Raw genomic sequence first — 21147 nt, 5'->3', positions numbered from 1 at the left:
GTTACAAGATTACTTGCTCAAATAATTAAATCAAGAGCACAATTTCCTGATTATACAATTAAGACCATTCGTCTTGATAATGCTGGTGAATTTACATCCCAAACTTTTGATAATTATTATATGTCAATTGGGATAAGTGTTGAACATCTTGTAGCTTATGTACATACACAAAATAGTTTAGCAGAATCATTCATAAAACGTTTGCAGTTAATTGCTAGACTATTGATTATGAAAGCTACGCTTCCTACATCTATATAGGAACATGCTATTTTGCATACAACATCACTTGTACACATTAGGCCAGTAGCTTATCATAAGTACTTGCAATTATGATTAGCTTACGACCATGAGCTAAATATTTCCCATCTGAGAATTTTTGGACGTGTAATATATGTTCCAATTGCTCCACCACAACATACTAAGATGGGTCCTCAAAGGAGGTTAGGAATATATATTGGATATGATTCTCCATCAATTATCAAATATCTTGAACCCCTAACGGGTGAAGTATTTACTGCACAATTTGTTGATTTTCATTTTAATGAGATAAATTTTCCTATATTAGGGGGAGGAATTAAAAAGTTGGAAAATAAATTATATGGAATGCATCGTTATTGTCTCATTTAGATCCCCGTACAGATCAATGTAAACTTGAAATTCATAAGATAATTCATTTGCAAAATATAGCAAATCAGTTACCAGATGCATTTATAGATGCAAAGAAAGTAACTAAATCACATATACCAGCCAGAAATGTTCCTTTGAAAATTGATATCCCAACCAAACAAGTTGTTACTAATGAGTCTAGAACACGCCAGAAGCGTGGTAAACCAATGGGTTCCAAAGATAAAAATCCCTGAAAAAAAATAATTAATAGTCAAGAAGACTTGGTTGAGGATTTAAATACCCATAAAGAAATCCTTGACATGATTAGTGAGGAAGGTGGAATACCTAAAGTTAATAATGTGATTTAAAAAATAAACAGGAAAAAGATGGAGCCGAACTCATGTAGTTATCGACAATATTTTTGTGTATAATATTGCTCTTGATATTATATCTGAAAATGAGGATTCTGAATCAAAATCTGTTGAAGAATATCGACATAGAAAAGAATGGCTTCAGTAGAAAGAAGCAATCGAGGCAAATTAAACTCACTTTCAAAACGTCGTGTTTTTTTACCAGTAGTCTGAACACCAGAAGGTGTCAAACCTGTTGGATACAAATAGGTATTTATGAGAAAAAAATGAAAATAATATGGTCACAAGGTATAAAGAAAGACTAGTTGCACAAGGTTTTTCACAAAGATTTGGTATTGATTATGATGAGACTATTCTCTAATTGGTAGATGCAATTACATTAAGATATTTAATTGGCTTGACTTTGTATAAAAGTCTGGGCATGCATCTTATGAATGTAGTCACGACATATTTATATGGATCTCTTAATAATGATATTTATATGAGAATCCCAGAAGAATTTAAGGTACCTGAAACATATAAACCAAATTTCGAGGAATTGTATTTAATAAAGTTACAGAGATCGCTATATGAATTGAAACAATCAGAACGAATGTGGTACAATCGTCTGAGTGGATATTTGTTGAAAGAATAATATCAAAACAACCTAATATGTCCATGTGTTTTTATAAAGAAATCACAGACATAATTTGCTATTATAATTGTATATGTTGACGACTTAAATATAATTGGAACTTCTGGAAAGCTTTCAAAGGCAATAGAATATGTTAAGAAAGAATTTTAGATGAAAGATCTTGAAAAAACAAAATTTTGCCTTGGCTTGCAAATTGAGTATTTAGCATATGAGATATTTGTTCATCAGTCAACTTATACAGGAAATGTTTTGAAAATATTTTATATGGACAAAGCACATCAATTGAACATTCGAATGAAAGTTCGTTCATTGAATATGAGGAAAGATATACCTCAACCTTGAGATGATAATGAAGAACTTCTTGGTCCTGAAGTACCATATCTTAGTGCAATTGGTACACTTATGTATCTTGTTAATAATTCAATACCAAATATTGCATTTTCAGTAAGTTTATTAGCAAGATATATTTCTTCTCCAACTAAAAGACATTGGAACGAAATTAAGCATATACTCCGTTATCTCCGAGGAATGATTGATATGAGTTTGTTTTATTCAAATAAATCAATTTTGATCTGGTTGGTTATACAGATTCTGGATATTTATGTGATCCACACAAAGCTAGATCTCAAACTGGTTATCTATTCGCATGTGGAGGAACTGCTATATCATGCCGATCAGTGAAACAGACCGTAACAGCCACTTCCTCAAATCATGCTGGAATTATTGTAATTCACAAGGCTAGTCGAGAATGTATATGGCTAAGATAAATGACTCACACATTTGTGAAACATATGTTTGTTTTCTAGTAAAAATCTTCTAACAATATTATACGAAGACAACACAACATGCATATCTCAAATCAAAGGATGATATATTAAAGGAGATTGAACAAAACATATTTTACCAAAACTTTTCTACACTCATGATCTTGAAAAAACTGGTGACATCACTATACAATAAATTTATTCAAAGGATAAGTTGGTGGACTTAGTTACGAAATCATTACCTACAACAACCTTTGAAAAATTGGTGCACAACATTGGAATGCGACGACTCGAAGATCTCAAGTGATGTTTCCATGAGGGGGAGTAAATATATTGTATTCTTTTTAAGAGTATTAGGTTATATGAAATATATACTCTTTTTCCTTCACTAGGATTTTCTTCCCAATGGGTTTTTTCCTAGTAAGGTTTTAACGCATATTTCATATATATATAATGGGCACCTAAGGAGGAATATTATAAATATTATAGAAAATAGATCCCATTAGATGCCCATGCTTAATGTCCATTGACCATGTGTCATGTCCCCATTTTTCCAAAGTGTTAGTCTATGTGTCTTGTAAATACTTATTATTAGTATCCATGTAATCTACCTCCTACTTGTCAAATTGCTTATAAATAGTGTCATTTGGTGGTATTTGAATGACACACACATTGGACAAATTCTAAAAGGTTTGGAGAAAGTGGAGAAATCCATAATTTGATATTTTATTTACTTTTGTTATTTATTTTATTTTATATATTTATATATATTATATTTAATTTATTTTAATATTTATTTATTTCATATTATTTGTATTTATATCATATTTATTTATTTTAATATTATATTTTATTTGCGGTCATGCTTCTCAAATTCATATCACCTCCAATATTTTTGTTTAATTTTTGCGGAGGGAGAGGATGTTGGTGGGAGGGGTGGGATAATCACGTGACTGACAACCCCTTCCTTTCCTTTTTATGAGGGTGTTTTGTTTGTGTTTTTTAAAGTCCAAAGCTTGAAGCTTAAACAAAAGCCTCAAAAAAATAAGGCCACTTTTTTGGCATTTTCTCTTTCTTTGTTTTCTTTAATCTATATTTATTTATTTATTTTATCCACAATCACCCTCCCCCATGTGCACATCTTGAATTAAATAACACCCATCTAATAAATAATCAACTAAACTAGGCTTCTAAAATTTTTAAGATAATGTTTTCTATTTTTTCTTTCAAGCATGGATGAATATATAATATAATCATTCACTTTGGACTTGGTTTATATATCTTTAATCATTTAAAAAATCATATGTTTATCAATATCCTTCGCTGTTGAAAATAAATGATCTGTGTGATGGATACAGAGTCTTATCTAAAAAAAATATTTGAACGAAATCATAAAGATCTCTTTGAAAATTAATTGAAGAGAAAAAGATCCAAAGGAAACTAGATATTAAAATACTAAAGAATTACGATATCTGAAAAATTAATGATTATGTACGATACCTAAATACTCTACATTTATTTATTTTTTTTAATTCTATTAGAGAAGTGTACCTTAAAAAATTATTTGTGAAAAAGGGAAAAAATTGTGGTTATAGTTTTTAATATATATGATATTTTGATTCTAAAAAAATTGTAAAAAGTTATAGGCCAATTATGGGAAATTATATCAAGAAAAAATTGTAAGAGTAATGAAATGGTAGTAGGCACATTTTTTTTTTAAAAGTACAATTACTTAACTTAATTTTCTTTAAATCCAAGTAAACAATTGTTTTCTTTATAAAATAATCTAATTAGCTTTCCAACTTGCATATTAATTATTAATATAATTATGTTACCATTTGATATAACATGAAAGGTTTTAGGTTGTTGATTAGTTTTAGTCTTTTTGATTTAACGGGAGAACAACCTCCTAAATTTGTTTGAATTAATTTTCCTAATTAGAGTTTATCTCTATACTTATCTTCAACAACCTATTGATTACATAAATAATTTTTAATTAATATTCTACAAGTAAAATTTTTAATTTTCAAATAAACTAGGTTACTATACTTTTATTATAGTAAAATATGTAGAAGAAATAAAGATGATAACATTTATATATATTTTTTCAAATATTAACTATAGCAACTAGGATGAACTTAATTTAGTGATAATGGACATACATTCAATTGTTGGATGTAATCACTATTATTAAATTAAGAAAAAAATAATTAATAAAATTTATTTCCTTTGGAATTGTATATATCATTTAGATTTTACTATTTACAACTCTTCTGTCGAGTGTGCAGTCTATAGATTATGTGGAATTGGCAGGTCTTATTCAGTCTTAGTTGTTATTGTAGGCATTCAGTTTAGCTTTATATTGCAGCCTTGTAGGGCCACATCCACTTGTTGTGGAAACAGATTGTCTTCAAATTTATAAGCTGTTAACAATAGAGATTTCTCTAATATGTTCGACATTGGTGTAGTTGTCCAGTTATGCCGACAATGACTACTTCCTTCCTCTTAGGTGCATTTTAGGTTTATTCATCGTAAAGAAAATCGAGTTGCTCATCATCTTACAAATTTGACTTTAGAAACAAAAATTATTTGTAAGACGTGTTCTTTAATTTCCCCTCTCTCTAAAATCTCCTCTCCCACCCTCATTTAACCATGTGATGAACATGTTTGGTTAGTGTTTTTCAAAACAAAAGCCCAAAAGCATTATCAAATCATGGCCTAAAAATTCTTTAGTTAACTTTTATATACACACATATGGAAAAGAAGTTAAATTCCTTTAGTTTATTTATAGTAATTTAATTTGATTTTAATAAAAATAAATAAATAAATGCTAAGGAAATATGATTAATAAGTGGGTTCATTTAAGTTGATAATAATAAATGCAATAGTTAGTGACCCAATTCCATCTTCCCTGTCCTCTCCATCATTTCTTTCTTTTCATTCACACTTAAAGACAAGAATCTGTCATTATTATTGCTTCTATAACTTCTTATGGATTTTTTTGCTAAAAAGAAAAAAAAAAATTCAGTTTCATCATTACCATTTTAAAAATATTTTAAGTTTCACACTCTAATAAGTTTTCACTCTCTTATGTGATTAATGGATCGTGAAACATATATATAATAGAAAGTTCTTTACATTTTTTTAAGGTGTAAACTGTCTTTTTAGTCTCTGAATTTTGAAGGATAAATGTGTTTGGTCTTTGAATTTTAAAAACATACATTTTTTGTCTCTAAATTTTCAAAATGTAAGTTTTTAATATTAGAATATTTAAAAATAGGTTTAAAATGTCTTTTTAAATATTTTTATTTTTATTTTATATAATTATATGATATTTTGAATTAAAAAATATGTTTTTAAAAATAGAGAATTCTTACCAAATCAAATTTGAATTTAAAATAATAATTATTATTATTACACAAACCTTTTAAACTTATTTTTTAAAACTCATAGATTAAAAGAAGATAATTTTTTAAAACTTATGGAATTTGGGAACAAAAAGATAAAAAAAAATTTTAATAAAAATTACATGATTTATTTTTTAAAAAGAAAATTACATTATTTATTTAAGTTTAGGATGGAACTAATAGATAATTGAAAGATTAAAAAAAAAAGTGTGTGTGTGTTTTTTTTAATCAAATTTATTATTTTCTTATTGAAGGGTCATATAATAAATGAAATTAAAAAAATGTAAAAGATGGAAAGGGGTGGCATAAAACACGGACATTCTGAAGGGATCCGTTTAGGGATCAGTTAACAAATATTAAAATTTGAAAGGGTACCGGCGCAGAATCCGCGAGGTGCACGTGATTTTTTTCACACCCTCTGCCTCACGTGGCCAACTCACTACTTTTGGGACCCACTTTCTTTGTTTTTTTCCTTCTTTTTCTCTGCCCATACTTTCATTTCTTTTCTTTACTTTTCTTTCATTTTCCTTTAATATGGAAGCTTAAAAATTAGGTTTAAATATCATTTTAGACTAATATGATCTAAACTTGAGAAATACAATAGAAATACGGATATTAATGTAATATAATATAATAATAAAATAAATAAATAACAAAAGTAAATAAAATAAAAATTGTGGATTCCTTCACTTTCTCCAATCTTTTTGGATTTTTCCCTATGTGTATCTTACAAAACCAACCAAATGTTATTATTTATAGACAATTTGACAAATATGAAGGAGATTATATATACATTATTATGTTGGAACACATGGACAACTTTAGAAAATGGGAGCATGACATATGGTTAATAGACACTAAGCATGAAGAACTAAGTAGATTTTTTTTATTGACTAGAGAACAACGCATTGTCAATTGTAAAATTTGTTCCTATAAACAAAATAATATTTTCTTTTCCAAAACCTTCAATCAAGTTTGCAGAACCTGATATTAAATTGACTTTTGCTTCCAATATTGTCAGTTTGAAAATATATTTTCTAATTATAAATATTGTATGTATAGTTGCACTATCGGCCAGATATAGATCTTTTTTACTTATTTTTTAGTCCCCCAACATATGAAAATTATCCAAATTTCTTCATTAAAAGAAAATAATTACAATAAGAAAAACAACACTTGAAATATACAAAAAATAATATTAACCAATTAAATAAACATGAAAAAAAACGGATAACATTAATATTAAATATTCTCAAAATCAAAAGAAACCCCTGAGCCATCAATTGTGCCAATTTCCTCTTCAGGAGATATGAAAAAACGTGTCACATCCAAATATCTTATATTGGATGGGTAAAATATCTCATTATCGTAGTATGTAAAATCTGCTTCCACATATTTTCCTTTTTCCTTCCGGGAGGCTTGATAGAGATCAACTAAGTGCTTTGACGTATGACATGTACGTGACCACTACCCAGTCATTCTACCTTAAAAGCATTTATTTTCAACACTTTTTAAACTCTTATCTTGTGAGTTCGTCCTTTGTGATCATCATTTTGTGTGGTTCTTTTGAAATTTGAATGATTAGAACGACCACCATGAAAATAATAATTATTTCTTTATTTGCCACGGTCATGACCTCAATTTTGACCATGGCCTCAACCACGATTATTAACATTCACAACATTCACTTCAAGGAATGGTGTTGTTCTAGTTGGTTGAGATTCATGATTTTTCATCTGCGATTATTAAAATTCACGATATTCACTCCAGGGAATGTTGTTGCTTTAGTTGGCTGAGATTCATATATATTTTTTTAATCAATAACTCGTTATTTCATTAAGCCACGAGAATATATCAGATGAGTGCATGATACTTTTAAAATATTTTTCTCGATATTACTATTGCAGGAGCATATCCGAAATGTAGAAAAATGTCTTCTCTAACATATTGATTTAAATTTTTAGAGTCTCAAGTGCATCCCTTTACGACAAGCTTTAGGAAGAAAAAGCGTTTTCCAATTATCACATTTTTATGATGGCATCCAGGTGTGTTTTGACATCAAACACTAATGACAAATAATTATTACCATTAATATCAAATGCTACAAATTCTAATTTTATAATATTTTTAATAGTAAAACTATTACAAAATATTATATTTATACTATAAATCTAATATTTATCAAATATGTAAAAAAAACATTTAATTTATTAATTATAACGAATAGAGAAAAACCGACATACCTTTAGGACCTACATTTAGCAAGTTAAACGATAAGAGCTCATGTTGATAATGTGTTGTGAACTTGAGGAGCACAACAGGAACTTAGATACCAATAAAATATTATATTAAAATAAATAAATAACCAAAGTAAATAAAATAGATAACAAAAGTAAATAAAATAAAAAGGATGAATTTCTACACTTTCTCCAATTCGTACGCTTGATGTATAGAAGCGGGGCGTGTGGATATTCTTGAGTTTCGAGTCTTGGAGGAGTGCTTGTATCTTCAAAGGACTTTAGTCTTCAAGAGTGTTCAGAATGCTTGTATCTTCAATGGACTTTAGTCTTTAAGCATGGTCAGAATGTTGCGTGATCAGATTTAGGAGTCAAAGAGACTTTTGATTGTAGAAAATTCCTTCTAAATTCTTTGGAATATAGAATTGTTGACCCCCACAAATGAAGAAAGCTCCTCTATTTATAGGGCTCTCGAGTGAGCTTCTTGGGCTTGGGCTTGGTTGATCCATTGGCCTAGCCTTTGGGCCCAATTAGTTGGACTTGGGCTTGGTTGGTCCATGGGTCTAGCATTTGGGCCCAATTAATCGAATTTAGACGTGATTTGACATTTGGGTCAAACTAACCTATTTTTGGGCCTAGTTGGACTTTGACCTAAATAATAATATCAAATTGGGTTATATTAATCTTATATAATTCAATGGTCATGATAAAACCACGTGCATCATCGAAATTTATCTTCGACTTAAATTCGGTACATATGTCAACTCTTAATTGGGCCAAAATTTAATGATTTGAAATTTCGTCATTAATTTATAAATGATGTGCCAACTTATGATTGGTCCAAAATTTCTCATTCAACAACCTAATGTGTGCGTCTTCCAAAACCCACAAAATGACAAATCACACTATTTATAGACAATTTGACAAGTAGGAAATGAATTACATAAATACTAATAAATGTGTAATGTTGAGACACATGGACAATACTTTGGAAAAGGAGAACATGACATATGGTTAATGGACACTAAGCATGAACATCCAATGGACATTTATTATCATAATATTTATAATATAATATACTTAAAAAAATTTCAAATTTAATTCTTATATTTTCAATAAATCTTAATTTAATCCCATTATGATCGATGCTTTTAATTTTTTTTGTTATTTATAGTATTTTTATTATGAACTTTGGAAACATTCACATATATATATATTTTTGCATGAAAATTATTATTATTATTTAATAAATTTTTGGTAAAATTTAATTTTAAATGATTAAATTTAAGATTTATTGAAAATACAATGATTAAGATTGAATAATTGAAAATATAGAGATTAAAATAAAACAAATTTCATGGGACAAAATAATATTTTAACCTAAAAATTATTATAAGAAATAAAAAGCGATTTAGATGGATGTCATCCGAGAATGTTTGGTATAAATAATTAAATTAATTGTAAAAGTAAATTAAATAATTAATTAAGAAAAAATTTCACATATAGAAAAAATGTCAAATATTTACAAAAAAAATAAAAAACACTAATAAATATTGATAGACTTTTATTAGCATCTATCAGATACTATTAATAGACTTCTATCAATTTTTATCCATAATAGACAAAAAAAAAAAAAAAAGTTTAAATTTGGTTATTTCGTGTAATTAGTTTTGTATTTTTAAAGATCTCCCATTAATTAATATAGTAAAAAAGAGAGTTTTTTTTTTTTTTTTTCGGTTTGGTGGGGGAATAATTAATGGTTATAGAAAAGGAAAAAAAAAAAGAAAAAGAGGTGTGTTAGATGTGATAGGGCATTTAGGGCTGTGACAAATGATGAAGTGACAGCACCCAATACGGCAGTCTAGTTCAGTTTCAAGGCACGTGATAAGGCAGTTAGGTCACGTGTGCCCATCCTTGCCTGCTTTGCCCACTGCCGCCTCCTCCCCCACGTGCTGCCATTCGCAAACCCCCAAACACACCGTTTTCCTCTCCTGACACGCGTCACGTGTGGTGTGGGACTCGTCTATTAAAATAAAAACAATAAAGATTTCACGCTATAATATAGTAATGGTTTTGGTTGGATGTGGGGACATTTTACTTCACACATTTCACTTACCAAATGGTTAAAATGTCATTGGCCAAAAAAAAAAAAAAAAAAAAAAAACTGAGGTCTTAATTATATAAAAATATTGATAAAAAATATAGTGGATGGATTTATCTAAAAGAAATATAAAATATAATAATATTTTATGCTTTTTAAATAAATTAATATGTTCATTATTTATAATATGATGATTATATCAGTGACATTTTACAGCTTATTTTTCATATTTCATAGATTTTTTTTATAATATAAATTGATCCACCCTCTTGTCGACTTCAAATCTTCGTTGATAGCTACATGTAGATTAAAATTCAATACTATGGACTTTGTATCATTTTTTAAGACTAAATTATACGTCTAGCCTTGAACTTTTTCACGACATATTAGGCATTATTATTATTAGAAACAAAAAAAAAAAACTAAACACTCTAAAGTGTAGGCAGATGTTATATACAAAATAAAAAATTCAATAACCTATTTTACACATTTAAAGTTGGAAAAAATCTTTTAGACAATCAAATTTGAAAAATCCACTAGACATAGATTTGAAAATAATTTTTAGTTAAATTACAAGATCATATCTCTAAACTTCTCTAAACTTTTAAGATTATGTTGAGTCTCTAACCTTTTAATTTATTTGTCCCATAGATCCATCACCTTTCCAAATCTACACCCTTCTTGAACTTTCAATTTTGAAACATTTGTCTAAATCATGAATGCCAAAATTCTATTAAAATCAGAATTTAAATGACCTCTCATCTTTATTTAGTGATCAATGAGACACAATCTAATTGAAATACTAAACTAATAATGATAATAATAATTATTTACGAAGAAAAATTCAAAGTGTGAAGAGAAGAAATACAAGAGTACCAACAAAAAAACAATGGCCAAGTCCACTTCTGCTGACGTTCTTGAAAGTCACGTGATATTGTCGCAAAGCGCTTTTCTGAAGTGCTTTCACAGAGACTCCACAGCAAAGCACAAAGCATTTTCACATCAGCCCTTAGCCCCACCACATGTTCCAACAAATCCCTCACTCAACACCCCTTTCTCCTTTCTTTTTTCTTTTTTTCCAGGCGTGCTAGATTAACTTTCTAAGTATTTAAATAAGTGTTTCTAAGAACCAAAAACGTGTTTATAAACACTTGAAAAGTCAATCAAAATGGGCCTTCTTCTACCTCTAACCCGACTAATTTTCAACTCTCTGCTTTTATTCTGTCCTCTCCCGACTCTTCTGGTAAATAATACACATAATTTAGTTTCTTTACAGCTTAGGAAGAAGAACCCACCACTAGTTTTTCTAACATTATGGCATTAACAACATCCTTCACAAACGCCAGGAAGCATTCCCTGCAAGAATTTGGCATCAGAGTGGACCTGTGAAGCCGTTGGATTTCTTCTTGTGTATGTCTACAAACCGAGCACGATAAGAATCGCTTGCTCGGTCTTGGAGGGGGTTCTAAACCACATCCTGCCATGATTGTGTGTGTTGCAAGCCTTGCCACTTCCTTGTATCCTTCATATCCTGCATAAATGATAAATCTCAACTAATTATTACTCCACTCAACGTAATCCTATTACAAGATATAATTGCACATCAAACTAATGGTTATGGGTGCCATGTAGCAGGGAATATGAGGTAGTACCCAAATTTTTGCCTCGGCTTAGGAGTTTTAGATTGATCTTGACCAGTGTTCGTATCTCACTTTTGGAATCGTGATCATTGCCAGCCTCCTGAGTGGGATGGCGTTTTTCCGAGGCTTGTGTCATTGTGGAGGATGATGAAAGTTCATCCACCATTTTGTTTGATGGCTTTCTTCTGTTTTCATAGTTGAAATCATCTCGACAAGTGTGAACCATATTAACCAAGGAAGATTCTCCATAACTGGATGAATTTGTAGGAAAAAACTCATCAGAAGCTTTATACTTCTTACTTGCTACTGGATGACACATTAGCTTATCCAACTCGAGCAATCTTTGTTTTCCCATTTCCTTTTTATGCTTGGCTGGCTCATTTGGCTTCTTGATTTTGTACTGTTGACCTTTCGTTGTACGAGAATCTTCCGTTTTTGTGCTCATTTGTCTCTTAGCAGGATGTCTCAAGGTTTGATCTCCCGCACATATAGCCTCTGCCTTTGCACTTTCCATCATCCGCCATGCCTTCTCAACATCATAAGAGATTCCATTACACACAGGTCCAGAGGTCGCCTGCAAGCTAATGCCTGTGGAAAAGTGGGGTTGACCTGTTTGGTTGTTTAGTGCAGCACGAGTATTTTGTTTGGAAGTGTTGCTGTAATATGTCGATGAGCTGCTAGCAGGAAAGTTCAGTGACCCTCTTTGTAAAGCATCCCAATTATCACGTAATGCCCTTATATGGCTATGGATGTTCCGACAGCGACGTAATGTTCTTGCACTTGTCCCCGCAGCTTTACCACCACGACTAGGCAATGATTTATGGGCCACACTGCTTCTTGAACTGGGGACAGCAGAAGGTGGCTCACGATTTGAATGTAAAAGAGCACTTCTGCGAGTTATGGCAACTGTTTGAGCACTTGGTTCTTTTACTATAACGGAAATGGCAATGTGTGGTTCAACTGTTGCTGTTTGATTTTGATCGTTGAAACTAGTATCCAATTCAGGATCAGTATGTCGAGCCCTGGAGATAGTGCAATCATGGCAAAACCAATCACCTTCAGGTACATTAGCACCAAGACCAGCACAATAAGTATGAGCAGCTGAATCACAGAGATCACAGAGTAACATGAGACCTTCATCTTCCATACTCCTGCACACAGTACAACATGTTTCTGCATACGGATCCCTAATCGTAGTATTTCCAGAAGCAGAGTGATCCTGAAATCAGGAAAGGTACAAGGTTGTGAAACCATGCAGATTTCTACATCCAAGTTGGAACTATGTTTCAGGAGAAACACAAAACAAGCTCTAGAAAACACGAATATTAGAAATTTCAATATTTTTTAAAATTAAGCTTAAAACGAATATTACAAAATTAAGGTCATTTAATAACCATTTTGTTTTTGTTTTCTGTTTAAGAATTAAACTTATAAACATAGTTTTCTTGCTTTATCACCTACTATTTTTTAACATTTCAAAAAAGCAAGCCAAATTTTAAAAATTAGAAAAGAAAGTAGTTTTTGAAAACTTGAGTTTGTTGTTTATAAAGAAAGTGAAAAGCTTAGAAAAAACTTGCCATGACCAACTATAATAAACAGAAAACTACAAATGAGAGGGTTATCAAATGTTTTTCTTTTTCTTTTTTGCTATCCATGAATGCCTGGACCAACTTATGTGCACCTCGATAAATCTCACGAGTGACCCTACAACATTTGGGTGTCCAGGAAACCTGTAGGAAATCCTAAATAGGTAGCCACCATGGATTGAATCCATGACGGTTATCAAATGGGTCTTAGATGTTCATGTTTCAAAAATATGCTTTTGAGACTGTAGTGAAGGTGGTGATTACCTTTTCATATTTATGTTTCATTACCAAGATAATATCTTAAGCAATTTCACCTTATAAAAGGACAAAAATTCTCAATCTTTTAAAGACTTCTGCAATTGTTACTGGAACGAGTAGATAATAGAAGAAAGAGTCATAGATGCGGTAGAGATGCAAAAGTATATCTATTTCGACCATATCCTGAAAACGAAGCAAGTGCCCTCAAATTTTCTACATAGTTCAATACAATCAAACGCAATTATATGAAAAATTGTTCCTAGAACTACATGGTTCAACAGAAAGAGAAGAACTATACTTGCAGAGATTGCTACATTGCATTATTGAAACAAGAATCAGACTAATACTTGCAGTCAAGCATATTTGGCATCACTTCTAAGGTGAAAAATTCCTATATTCACAAAAGTTAAGCACACGATATTCAACCAACCAAAAAATCGCATCCCTAAAACCCTAGAAAAGCTAAACGTCAATCTTTATTAGAGTTTCTTCATGTAAAATGTCAATTACAGAGTTACCGACCTGATTCCGCATTGGAATATCAACAATTCGTTCACGGAGACGACAGCCATCCTTCGCAATTCTATGAATAACAGTGAACCTGCCCTTGCAAGCAGGGCATCTAGATTCAATCCTCGCCCACTCCATGATGCAGACGTAGCAAAAATAATGGTCACAGGAATCAAGCTTACCTCTCTCCGCTTTTCCATCATCGGAAAAGCAAATTACACAGATAGAAGAAGGGTTGTCGTCTTTCAGCGACTGATTTTCATCAAATCCACCTTCTACAGATTCGTTTTCGGCCCCGGATTTCGTACTCGCGGAAGGACAAGAAATGAGGGCTTTTATGCGATCTTCTGGGGAGACGAAAGAGTTAGTTGAGTCCTCCGCCATCGTCGATGAGTGGCAGAGTGGCCGGACCGCCTCGATTAATTCCGGCGAAAGAATTCAGATGGGATCGTCGTCGACGATCAGTACTTGGGCAAAGGGGCCGCCGTTCTCGTTCTTTGATATTTTATTATCCGTTTATCGAAGAGAATAAAACAGGAAAGAAAAAAAAAAAAAAATTGCGAGCGTGAGAACTGAGAAAACAATTCCAATTTATTATTTTGTTTTTTCTTTATGGAAATAACCTCCAATTTAAAATTAAAAATATCAAAATTTTAATTCAACTTGGAAAAGTGCCCTAAGCTTTCCTTTTTAATTTAGAGAAAAATATATTTTTGTCGCTAATTTTTTGTTAGTTGCTACTTTCTATTTTAATTTTAAATTTCAAAATTTTACTTTACAAATAGATGTTTGAAATAGTAATATTAATTATAGATTATAATTGGTATCCAAAATATGAAGTGAGTTTTTATAATCATTCACTGGGTTCACTCTCTTAATTTCTCAATTTCAGAAAATTACAATTCTATATTTGAGATTTGAGTTTTGTTTCAATATCACCCCTAATTTCAAATTTTACATTTTTAACCTTAATTTTTTATTAAATATTCGCTCCTAATTATTAGCCATTTCACCAAAAAAAAAAAAAAAAAACTATTTTTCCCATTATTTTATTTGTAGTTCAAAGTTAATCTTGTTAAATAGCACCTTAATTTTAGATAAATGTTATTTTTATTTAAAACTTTATAAGTGTTTACGTTTCAACTCCTTTATATTTCCATTCGAATAATCATTAAAAAAAACGTACAATAAGTCAATAAAATTTAAGGAACAACATTTAATCACTTAACACTTATGAGTTTTGTTAGAGTAATTTAGTGATCTACTTTATGTATTGATGGAATATAATTTTAGATTTGCCATAATTTCCATTGTAATTAGTATACTTTATATTTCTATATATACAAAATAGTAGGTGTATTAATAAAAATTAAATAGAAGATAAAAATGGTAATACTTAACTAAATTTAGCAACATGAGTATTATTGACCACGACATCTGGAGTTTGAATATTGAAACCCTATTGTATCTAAAAAAAAAAAAGAAGTAAGAAGTGGTACTAATGTAGAGCTATTAACACAAGGAGGTGCAATTAACTAGCAATATGACTTGTACCGAAATTTCTCACAAGTTTGATCTTAGTCATGTGCTTAAGCTAGTATTAAGTTCATATCAAGTTATTAACACCTCAATATGCTTTAGGTTGCACCCCCAACACGTGTCATCTGGTGATTGAGCCATGTTGCAAGTTTGAATTTTTCCACGATGTATTTTATTAGGTTAAAATGTCAAATTCATTTATACAATTTGGGTTTTGTTTCATTTTAGTGTCAATACTTACAATTGTCCATTCTTAGTCTTTGCACTTTCAATAATGTTTTTAAATTAATATATATACTTTCAAATTAATCTTAAATTTAGTCTTCAAAGTTAATTTATAGAAATTGGTTAAATAATACTAATAATTTTTACGTGCGAATAGACACTATGTAAATATATTTTCATTATCTATAAAGAGAAAGCTCAAAGTGACTATTTTTTTTTTTTAAAGAAAAATCAACAAGAAACTAACTATCAAAACTAATTTTAAGATTTATGAAAGTACATATACTAAAATTAAATATACATGGACTAAAATAGAATAAAACTTAAGTTAGAGGGATTAAAATGATATTTTATCTGTTATTATTAGGGAAAACTACAATTTTGATCCCTAAGTTTTGAAGGATAGGTATGTTTAGTCTTTGATGTTTGAAATTGGTCATTTTGGTCCCTGAATTTTCAAGAATATGTTTAAAAGGTCTTTCTCTAAAAAAAAAAAAAACTTTAGATTTAATATAAAGAAATTTATAGATGCATGTGGTAAGATGACATTGAAAAAAATTACTTTAATCTTTCATTTTCTTTCTCTCTCCTCTTCTCTCTCTTGTTCTCTCTCCTCCATCTCCATGTTTTGTGGTAAGATGATATGGAAAAAAAGAGAGAGAGAGGATGGACACTACAAGAAAATGACTTTTTGGCGACATGGTCAAAATATTTAATTAAATACTAATTTACGGCAATATGTTAAAAAAACATGTCGCAGAAAATAAATATTAGTGACAGATACTAAACCAACATCCCTAAAAGTTTTTGTGACAGATTAACCCGCGCCACAAGAAAATTAATAGTCTTTAATGATAAATTACTGTGCCACTAAAGTGTGTAATAAATATATTATATATTATATATATAATATATATTATTTATTTATTTAAAAAAAGAGAATGAAACGGGAAAAAATCAAAAGCCTTAATTTTTCATTTTCCTCCTCTGTAAATGTTGTCCTCCCTTCCTTTCCTCTCTAGATTCTTCCACCTTCAATTTCTCTTTCTGATCGACCAAATATATGAGCAACAAAATATTATGGATAAAAGCATACACTATCAATGAAGTAATAAACTCAGGGTATTCCAGGTGTCGAATCCCACAGAACCATAGTGATTTTTAATTTACCTATGACTATGAATATGAAATCGAGGTAACCAAATAAGAGATTGTATTGTGGTAGTGAAAGAAAAGTTTAAAAATAATGAACACTGTAACACCTCAAAATTTTGTTGTAGTGTAATTTCATTATTTTATATTAGTGGGGAAATTTTGGATATTTAAGAGTAATTACTGGAATTTGATTATTGAAGTTGGATATTTATGTTGGAAATTGATGGCAGGAATTAATTCCAAATTGGAAAATGAGGGAATTTAAGAAAATAATCGGGATTAGGAAAGAATTAAATATATATTTTTTATTTTTATTTTATTTAATCCTTCCCTTTTCTTTCTTTTTTTCCTCTCTCTTTTCTTTCTCTCCCCCTTTCTTTTAGCAGCCATCGAGACCCCTCCCCGACCTCCATCGCTTCACTGCCGCCTCAGTCACCCAACCTCGTCAGCCGCCAGATCTGAGTCGAAACTCTCCCAGCCACACCGTCGACCAGCCTCTGCACCGCTTGCCTCTCGCGCCGCTCGCCCTCCTTCGCACTGCTCGTCGCGCCGGCGCTTCCTCCCAGCCACTGAAGTCGACACGAGTCATAGATCTGAGATGCACGTCCTAGCTGTCTCAGTCCCAGATCCAGCCGCTTGCCTCTACCTTCGTGTCGACTCCGTCGGAAATCCAGATCTGAAGCGCCGCCTCGCCGTTCGCGACCCGCACCGCCCCTTTCTCAATCGGCCTGGATCCGACTCTCACCAGCGATGCACCGCTCAATGGTGAGCTTCAAACGCCCCCACCTTTCTCTCTCTCTGACCCACGAATCTGTAGCTTGTCGCCTCTGGTTGCGAGTCGTTGCTGCCTAGGTTGTGCGACTCCACTCCGACACCACGTCAAGCAGGATGTCATCGCCACTCGCTGGATCTACTAGTTTGGGTGAGTTTTGTTAGGAATTTGAGGATTTGTGGTTCAGTTTTGAATAACTAACCAATTATGGGCCTAATTACTGGATTAGTTGTGGATTTTGGATTTTAGATACAAAGTTTGGAGGCATTTTAAAGTCTTTTTGTGTGCTACCGACAAGATTTATGAGTTCATCAATTTTGGTAAAATTTGGGTGAGTAGTTGGTTTGGTTCCTTTTTGATTAAGGGTAATTGTTGAAAATTTAGTTATTATACTTTGGTTTTGATTTAGGTTCAGTTTGGACAAATAAATAGAACTTTGGAACTGGCCTCGAACCAAGCCACGACTTCGGCAAGTTAAATTTGTGGTCATTTGATTTAATTTGGTTAATTGGATTTAGACCCCAAAGATGAGTTTTAAACTTTGGATTTATTATTTTTGGACTAGGGGTACTAAATTAATATTTGTAATGTATGTTATAGGGTGGATTCAAAGTCTTCCAAGAGTTGTAAGAAGGTTTAATTACTTGGGTTAATTTGGGACCAAATTTGAGTAAGTAATCTTACCACTGGACTGCCACGGGTCAGGCTTTAGTTTATGCTAGCATGATAAGTGTATGTATTGGTAAATGTTAGCATGTTGATTGACAGTATGACCTGAATCAAAGTATGTTCTGGCATGAATTCTGATTTGTTTACATACACATCTAAGTACTTGATCGTTAGTATGTGATAGTATGCATTTTCATATGTCGATGTCTGATCTGCTGGTGTTGAGACATACTTGCATGTTGTGGATTTATGATGTAAGTTATACATGGATGATGTATAATATGTTATTAAGAATTATGTGTATGTGATGAAGCCATGGTATCAAGGATTTTTATGTATGTTTTAGAACTGTAAAATGTTGAATCTTAGCACGTTAAGACTGTGTGAATATCCTCATTGATTAATTAGATGCTTACCAGTTTGTGTTTCTTTCGGGATTCACCAGTTTGTGTTTCCTTTGGGATTCACCAGTTTGTATTTCCTTCGGGATTCACCAGTTTTGTGTTTCCTTCGGGTTTCACCAGTTTGTGTTCCCTTCGGGATTCATTAGTTTTGTGTTTCCTTCGGGATTCACTAGTTTTGTGGGCATATTTAACTACAATTGGATAGGACTCAGTCTCTTGTCTGTTACATGTATTTATGTGCCATATGCGGGTATCTAGAGGATATAGATGCCTAGCCTGACCCCAGTGGTGGGCCTACTTACTGAGTATTTCATACTCATTCTTTCTTATGTTGATGTTTCAGGTAAGGATAGAGATGCACCGGCGATTGCGCAGCGGAATTCATGATCGAGCCATTGGGACTAGTTTTTACACTTCCGCATCATGAAATTTAGAATCCTTATTTTACCCTCAATTTTTAGTTTTACTGTTTGAAACTTATTATGAAGGATTGTTACTTTTATATTTTAATAGTCTTTACGAATTATGGGTACCCAATTATTGTTTTAAAAATTGCGTTTAATAAATTTCTTTTGAACTTCTCTTGACTATTTAGCATTTATTTCAACATTACTGAGCGTCGTTTCAAATCCTATGCATGTATTTATTTTAGTAACTGCCCAACCTAAGTCCTAGGGGGTCATGTTGTTACAACAACGGTAATCGAATAGGGGCAAACAATGTTTCGACCTTTCGAGTGTTGTGCCTTAAACAATGCGGCTGCATCATATCTTAATAGTGAATTACACATGAATAGAAATCTACACCTATTCGATCTTGTGTCAAGTTTCTTTAGGAGGTCTAAGCAGCTAATGGTTAATGTTTCTATGGTTAGCTGGATTTTAGATTAATTCAAGTTAAGCTTCTTTATCATGTGGTGCCATTATTTCTAAGGTGATGTGACAATCCTATTTCTAGGCTCTAAGTCTCATATCTCATTGTGATATCTGCTTACACCCTAACCTTCTCAGCATTAGAGTTTCGCTAGATTGTTAAATTAAGTGGCTAGTTTAACTTACCGATTTTATCTTTAAACTCAACAAAGAGAATGTGTAAAACAAAGTGGTATGAGGTGCAACATAACTTAAGCCATAACAACCCTAGGTCATCTATATTGTTGGACCCCTAGGAAGATTTAGCCCATGATAAATGACAAAATAATGAACTTTATTAGATTATAAATCGTAGCTACAATGTAGAGTTCGATGTTTAAAGAAAATAAAAGAACTACAAGAAATAAATGAATAGAAATGCTGGAAAATACAACTCAAGGGATCTCGGGACAAGTCCTCAAATTCCTAGTCTTCCCCCTTTTCAAGGAAAAATCGTTCCTCACCACACACTTTCACGAGATGAAATGACCTATAACCACTATGCCTTAGAAGAACTTTCGCTCTCGAGGCTTTGCCTTGTGAAGTTGAGAAAATGTCCAAGAGGACTGATGGAAATGATAGAATCTGTGGGAAGCAAGTGATGAATTCGGAGGTGGAAAGTTGTGTGTTGAAATGGAGGACTTATCCTCTTTATATAGGCCCCAAATCGATTGAAAAGGGCCAAAATCCATGCCTTGAGGGATCACCAGTCGAAATGGGGGTTGCCCAACAGCTTGGAACGTGAAAATCACAACTACTCTTAACTGGGTTGAAATCTGAAAAATTAGAACTCAATGATGCAGTCACAATGGTGATGTGATTGTATCAGTCGAGAATTAGCAATATAGCCTCAGTCTCGTACCAAAATCCACAAAAATAACTCTAAATCAGTAAATAACATCTTTTAAGCTCAATCAAACCTTCATAAGTTCATTTTAACCAAATAAGACCGAGTTTAGAGGAAAACACATGCATAAGTTTATTTTTCTAAGTAAAAGTGCCCAAAAACATGCATTTCATGGCATGTATCACACCTCCAAACTTAAATCATTTCTTATCCTCAAGAAAGCATCATAAAAAACAGTTTTAATAGATCAAAACATGCATGCTTAGTTCAATAAGTGTGAAGATAGTAACTTTTAGAAACGGTCTTTAATCTAAGTACTTTGCGTATTTATGAACTTCTAAAGAATCCGCATAAGAGTATCACTTGACCAGAGGTTCAACATTCTTTAACCATTTATCTAAACATGCCAGACCAACCTAGCAACCAATCATTGAGCTTAGTGAGATCCCTAACACACTACAACTTAACCAATCACCAAGTCTAATATGAAGTACAAAAATTTTCGCACATC

The 21147-nt window shown here is 31.7% G+C and overlaps 1 protein-coding gene and 1 long non-coding RNA gene across 2 annotated transcripts; one reads left to right on the top strand and one right to left on the bottom strand.

Moving 5' to 3' along the window:
• Window positions 1-10914: 10914 nt before the first annotated feature.
• On the bottom strand, window positions 10915-14681 carry LOC120083586. Its single transcript, XM_039039406.1, has 3 exons — window positions 14127-14681; window positions 11773-12979; window positions 10915-11651 (listed from the first exon to the last, which is right to left on the bottom strand). The coding sequence occupies exons 1-3, from the start codon at window positions 14496-14498 to the stop codon at window positions 11398-11400; spliced, it is 1833 nt and encodes a 610-aa protein (XP_038895334.1). The 5' UTR covers window positions 14499-14681; the 3' UTR covers window positions 10915-11397.
• Window positions 14682-17349: 2668 nt separating this feature from the next.
• On the top strand, window positions 17350-18436 carry LOC120083203. The gene is made up of 3 exons (XR_005483383.1): window positions 17350-17955; window positions 18055-18136; window positions 18215-18436. It is a non-coding gene; the product is annotated as an uncharacterized LOC120083203 (long non-coding RNA).
• Window positions 18437-21147: the final 2711 nt, after the last annotated feature.

Source organism: Benincasa hispida, chromosome 8, assembly GCF_009727055.1.
Source record: "Benincasa hispida cultivar B227 chromosome 8, ASM972705v1, whole genome shotgun sequence".
In the NCBI taxonomy this organism is placed as follows: Eukaryota; Viridiplantae; Streptophyta; class Magnoliopsida; order Cucurbitales; family Cucurbitaceae; genus Benincasa; species Benincasa hispida.
This window is presented reverse-complemented; position numbering and strand designations above follow the sequence as displayed.